Source organism: Syngnathus typhle, linkage group LG15 (genome assembly GCF_033458585.1).
Source record: "Syngnathus typhle isolate RoL2023-S1 ecotype Sweden linkage group LG15, RoL_Styp_1.0, whole genome shotgun sequence".
NCBI classification, from domain to species: domain Eukaryota; kingdom Metazoa; phylum Chordata; class Actinopteri; order Syngnathiformes; family Syngnathidae; genus Syngnathus; species Syngnathus typhle.
The window spans coordinates 8,647,789-8,654,309 of NC_083752.1; the positions used below are offsets into that span (position 1 = coordinate 8,647,789).

General features: G+C 38.2%; 1 protein-coding gene across 1 annotated transcript; it reads right to left on the reverse strand.

Moving 5' to 3' along the window:
* Positions 1 to 3,021: 3,021 nt before the first annotated feature.
* On the reverse strand, positions 3,022 to 6,308 carry lhx1b (LIM homeobox 1b). The gene is made up of 5 exons (XM_061300027.1): positions 6,139 to 6,308; positions 5,309 to 5,529; positions 4,566 to 4,843; positions 4,067 to 4,223; positions 3,022 to 3,398 (listed from the first exon to the last, which is right to left on the reverse strand). Exons 1-5 carry the CDS (start codon positions 6,306 to 6,308, stop codon positions 3,022 to 3,024), a joined length of 1,203 nt encoding a protein of 400 aa, XP_061156011.1.
* Between the last annotated feature and the right edge of the window lie 213 nt (positions 6,309 to 6,521).

Here is a 6,521-nt window from a genome sequence, read left to right on the forward strand (position 1 = left end):
GTTTTCTGTCTCAGCCCCCCTCACCCCCCTCCTGCCCCAGCGGCTTCACGGCCTCAGCGGTTACAGTCAGCAGTCTTTGTGCGGCCTTCATGTTTAAGATATTGACTTTGGCCGCCAGACAATCAGAGATGCTTTAATGTGGCTGCCGAGTCATATTTGCAGATGTGAACGTGTCTTTACTGCAGTATATATTAGACTACATATGCATAGTTATAGACATCCAAGTGACATTCTAGGTGCAATTATTTATGATACCATCTCAAGCAACAAAGATTTCAATCATTTGGTCAGCAGCAATTGATTTATGCGGAATTCATGTTTTAACTTCACCTGCTAGGAAATGATCACACTGAGGCTGAATTTGCAGGTCAAAGTCCCTAATTCCAATTTAATGCTAGTATTCTTTTTTTATAGCAGTTCTCCAAAGGGTGTTTTTTGATAAAGTCAAACTTGTATTCTCACAAAATCTAACATCAGATATGAATGTTTATGTTGCTGCATTGGCATATATCTAATCATTAAATTTTAATGCGTATCTTATTTTCATCTACGCTTAGAAGATCTGAACAGATCTAATTCCATGTCTTTATTTTGGCTATGTAGTTTGCAATGATAAATATCTGAATTGCACCACTCAGAAATTAGATTAGATTAGATATTTCTTTATACACCCCACATGGGGGAATTCCAGTATACAGCAGCGACCATTTAGGAAAATTTGAAAATGAAAAACTGGAGATAAAAACAATGGAGCTGCTGCCAGAAGTAAAAAATAATTCTGAATTTTGTCACCAAATTCGTGCAAGATAGCTACAGATTGATAGAGGAGGAAATATATGTATTTTTTTAATTCGAGTGTTTTATATGCATCAATGTGCTAACACAATCTGCTTATTTGCTGTTTTCTCACCATTGTTTTCTTGTCTTTCTTTGGCACCTGCGATGTGTTTGCAAGCATTCTGCTATAATGAGGTCTGAGTCGCAGGTTGAATTGTTTGTCACATGTTGCTACACTGTGCAGCAGCAGTTTTTATTGATTATGCAGATTGGATATTTCTTCAAACCGTAACTTCAAGGGCGATGTATTGTGAGTACATCTGGATTATAAAGAATTAATTTGAGATTTTAGATGCAGTATTGTTATACAATTACTTGGTAGGAAATCAAGGTATCCCATCAGTGGTGAGCTATTTGTTTGAACAGGCTGCGCGTTTGGTCCTTGGGGGTTTATCTGGAGTCCGCAGGCGACATGTTGGTGACCCGTGGTGTAAGGCCATAACTCAAAATCAAAATTCAGATCATGAGCCACAAAATGCAATTTTATTGTTTGTTTGGGGAAATGTAGTTTTCACATCGTGGTTGCACATATCCTACAAAATCGTAGCAAAATATTTGGCGGTGTGCAAACTGGCGCTGCCAACATTTTCTCTGTGTTTTCTATTGTTTGCTCTCATTGTAAGATTTGTGCAGGTTGCTCTCGAAGGAAAAATATCAGGGTGGCAAATATAAATTGTTGATGAAAGCTTTCGAGGTTTCCTTTGTCGTTGCTTTGCTTTCAATTGTATGTTTATTCTTTCAGTATGTACTCTACATTAATTGTGGCAGAATATTAAGGGTTCTAAAAATATTGGCTTCGTGTGTAAATGGCAGAAAAGTCACAGTGAGGTGGCCAGAGAATGACAAAAGGTGGTCATGGCCAAACTAAGTCACCTAATTCAGCACGGTGGATTAAACATGACATATATGCATATTCACTTTCTTTTTGTCAGTTTGTCACTTTGCAAAATAATTACCATCAATGTTGATATCGCCAGGCTTTAGAAAAAGTGAACATTTGTTATATCCAGTCCACATCATTTTATTTGACTTAATATTTTAAGTAACACAATTAAACATACAAAACTATTTGCAAAACATATTTACTGCAAATATGGGTGCAAGAGATTGCAGTTGGTCTTTGAACCGATGAAGCTAATATTTGTGTCCAAAGTCAATTTCTACAAATAACAATCAGAATGTATTTCATCATACTGTGAATGGTCAGAAACATCCGTTTCAGCCTTATTTGAACAATCATCTCATTACAAACATTAGCTACTGCTGGCATTATGCATACGAGTGTATTTTGTAGACATCAAGAATCAGCCGCAACTTCACAAGTTGTTTTTTCATCATTTGACAACTGAGTGTGTGCGTGCGTGCGTGCGTGTGTGCGTGTGTGCGTGCGTGTGTGTGTGGGTGCGTTTGTGTGTTTCCAATTACAAACTAGCACAGCGAGCAATCGCACAAACATAGCTACAGAGGTTTGGTTCATCTTTGTGCTCCAGGATCCATTTCCACAATCCATCAGGTTTTATACAGGGATATTTAAATACTGGGGCTCAAAGTAAACAGTTGACTGCCCTTCACTAATATTCTGTATTTATAATCTTGAACTCATCGTCTTCATAAAGCGCGATCAGTTTCTATACAAATGCGTTCTTTCAGACGTCTCGTGTCCTTTTGAAGGCAAACCTGTTTTGACACAGCCGACAAATGAAATATAAAAAGCAAAGCTTAGACAGTCCTGAGAGAGGTTTTTGGTCAAATGCGACAAACTTGACAATCACAATCTAAAACCTTGTATTCACCATTAGCTGTAGAGAGCCGCTTTTTAATACTGAAAGGTGATTTTTAAACAAATACCCTAATGAGCAGACCATGAACGGATGAATGGATTTACATGCATAGCCTACATATACTGTTCTTTGAAAAAAATTGTCTCAAAAATTAGTGTTTATGCATTTATTGCTCCGTCAAAGAGGTTCAGCACTAAACCAGCACATAGTACTCGAGTCCCATGCGAATAAAATCAACGTGTTAACGATTATTTTGTTATTCAAAACTTGACATAAATAAATAAGTTATACAAATAAATAAAGTGATAAATAAATAGGTGCATAAATAAATAAATAAATAAATAAATAAATAAAGTGACAAATGAATAAATAAAGTGATGATTTGCCTTCAGAACACCCAGGGCTACCACACAGTTCCTTCGCTCACCTCGGACGAGGGCTGTGACAGTTGGTTGGTGTAGCCGTTGTCGCCGAGAGTGATGGCGGTGAACGGCGTGCTGGGCCCACACATCTCACTGGAGATGCTGTGCATGGAGCCCGGTGCATTGGGTTCCGGGCTGGGTGAGTTAACCGGGTGGTGTGACACCGTGTCAGGGTAACACTGCACCTCTCCTGGACAGTGGTGCCCGGGGTGGCGGTGCTCGATGGCCCCTAAGGGGGTGCCGGCAGGGACTGCTGAGGGCACGAAGCCCAAGTCTGCTGGCGTCTGCGCCTGGGATGATGGTGGGCCTTGGTAGTATTCGTAATTCCCAGCTGGGCCGTAATATTCACCAGGATAATCTGCACTCATTCAGAAGGAACATATTACATGAGTTGGGTGAGAATAGACATTAAGTTGCCACATTAAGGTGCACAGTCTAATAAGAACCAAAGCAATGAATATTATAATGATGCTCTGCTCTGGTTGACAACCTCAGAGTGGTAATACTAAACATCAAACAAACAGTAGTTGGCCACTACATTAGGCACTATATTTGAATGAACCCAATTGCAAATCATTTTCATGCGCGCTGAGTGACAATCACAGAGATTCTCTTTAAACAATGCTATTATTTTTATATCTGCATAACATGGCCATTTTGACTCTCTTGAAAGAGGTCCAAAATGAAATGAAATGACATAAATATTTCTAATACATTGTGGTCACCTTATTTAGATTGAGGTCACTTTACGGTGACCAAGTTATATTAGAAACACCTCTCAATAGGATGTGATCCAGTAAAAACATCCACAATAATATTGTATTATTGTGGATGTTTTTACTGGATCACATCCTATTGAGAGGTGTTCTAATATACCCTTGACACCGTCAAAAGTGACCTCAATCTAAATAAGGTGACCACAATGTATTAGAAATATTTACTGTACATTTCATTATCATTATGGACCCATCTATCAAGAGAGTACAAACATGGCCATGTTATGCTGACTAATAACATGCTCGCCACCTCTATAGTAAGAGAAATGGCCAAGCTCGGCGGTGTCCACCCGTTCTCCTAGAGCTCGCATCCTTCTCGGGCTGCGGAAGAACATGTGTCTCCTGGCACTGAGCGCGCTCAGTTGCTTCATGCGCCTCTCTTTGGACCGCCGGTTTTGGAACCACACCTTTTTAAAAACCAAGGTGACACAAAATACATCGATAAAATATATCAGTATGTTCAACAAATAAAACGATATTTGGGCACTGTTGCGCAATTGAGGATTCTTTATGCGTTCAAATAAGTAATAAATTATATATATATATATATATATATAATGTACAGTGAATGTACATATAACAGGAGTTCTGATATTGTATTTTTCTTGTGAATAATCGATTCACAAATGCATTAGAAGCACAGTCCCATTGACAATTAGGTGCGTAAAAGTCATAGTTTTGCGCACAAACGCTACGCTTATTATATTGCGGTAGAAAGCTTCGTTTTCTAGTTTTCTGCCGCATTTTACCTGGATGACTCTCATGTTGAGACCAGTCTCCCGTGACAGCTGCTCTCGAATGTGTCTGGTGGGCTTCGGTGTGGCCGCAAAAGCCGCTTTCAGGGTTTCCAGCTGCTTGGCCTTGATGGTGGTCCGAGGCCCGCGTCTTTTCCCAACTGCGCCCTGCTCGTCGTTCTCATTGGGGCAAACGTCTTTGTCCGACAAATGGCCGGCTTCTGAGTCCTTGCAGTCATCCTGCTGCAGGTCCTGGGAGTCCGGAGATAAACTGGGCTCGCTACACGTCGTCACTGCCAATGCATGGAAATGCCCTTAGCGAACTAATTTGTCACGTGGTCGTTTGATTTTAGGAGACAAGGCAAGCCAATTTTACAGCACAGCAAATCTATCCGCGATTCACAGAAATATGAGTGCAATAAATTCACTTCTTTCTTTTTAAATTGTACCAAATAGCAGTCAGGCTAAGGTGCATGAAATTTAGTCAAATACGCTCCATATTCACGCGATATCAGCAGATTACAAAACATAGAGAAAGTAATTGAACAAATAAACTAAAACAGTAAAATATTAACAGAGCAAAAAATAAATTATTTTGACAGTTAAATAAAACACATTGCCTTCAATTATCAAATATATTACACAAATAAGAAATTATTACATTTAACTACAATAATATAATAATAATAATAATAATAATTAAAAAAAATAAAGAAAATAACAATAATAATAATAATAATAATAATAATAATAATAACCTGAGAGCTGAATGGTGTCTTTGCCGTTATTGTTGTGGTAGTCCTCTTTACAAACGAACTTGAATTCGTCCAGGATGTAGAGCTCCTCGCCGGTTGACAACTGCTTGTTGCACATCACGCAAGTGAAACAGTTGAGGTGGAACACTTTGCTCTTCGCCCTCCGGACAAGATCACTGGGCAGAATCCCCTGGGAGCAACCTCCACACTTGGTCCCAAATTTCCTGTGGCAGCCAAGAAGACAGTAGAGCTATTCATGTGACATACACAACACCACAGGGCATTGGAAAGTATTATTATTACTATTATTATCATTACTATAAATTATTATTATTATTATTATTATTATTATTATTATTACATAACAAACTAATTGAGGTTTTCAGTCTTCGAAAAAGGACCACAGCAGTTGCGATGTATTTTATTCGAATTCAAAAGTGAATCAAAAGGAAAATAAACATACAGCAATGTAAACAATTATATCTGCCACACGCATAATGCAGAATATATGTAGAATATGAAAATATTTACAATTGGCGTGTTTGGTTGTGAGCTTAATTGCTCTTTTACAGTGCATCGTCTAATAGCATATTTTTTGGTTTTATATGTGATTATAATTATTTTGATATTATTATTATTAAGATATTATTATTATCTAGATATTATTATTATTATTTAGATACGATATTATTATTATTTAGATATTATTGCTATATTATTTAGGTATTTCACCCTTTTCCTGTTCAACACACCTTACGTCTCTTTACCAGACGGATGAATAGGTAGATAAATAAATCGATAATAGTTAATCGTAGTGGTTTAATTAGACTTACCTGAAGAAGTCATTCTTGCAATAGAGTCTGCCTTCTCGTGAAAAACACTTTTCTGTCAAAGTGCACTTGCATTCGCAGCATTGTACACACTGAACGTGCCACGGTCGGTCCAGAACTTTGAGCAGGAACCGATCTACAATTGGTTTTTCGCAGTTGGCGCAATGAATCATCGTGCAGAGTTAATTCCAAAAAATAAATCTATTTTTACAGACAATGCTACGGGGTGTATTCCAGTCTCCTCGTCACCTCGGCGCTCTTATCCAAGGATCCCCGCGCATCCAAGTCAATGTGAATAATGACAAGGATTATCCAAAGGATTTGAACATGTCAAAACAATCCACATAAAATCAACAGCTCCAAACAACAGGTCATCTGTTGAAAAA

Excerpts from the sequence above, each read along its gene's own strand:
- lhx1b (XM_061300027.1), bottom strand. The coding sequence starts at position 6,308 with ATGATTCATTGCGCCAACTGCGAAAAACCAATTGTAGATCGGTTCCTG. Across the intron at positions 5,530-6,138 it reads TGCAAGAATGACTTCTTCAG|GAAATTTGGGACCAAGTGTG; the intron begins GTAAGTCTAATT and ends TGGCTGCCACAG. Across the intron at positions 4,844-5,308 it reads AGACACCATTCAGCTCTCAG|TGACGACGTGTAGCGAGCCC; the intron begins GTTATTATTATT and ends ATGCATTGGCAG.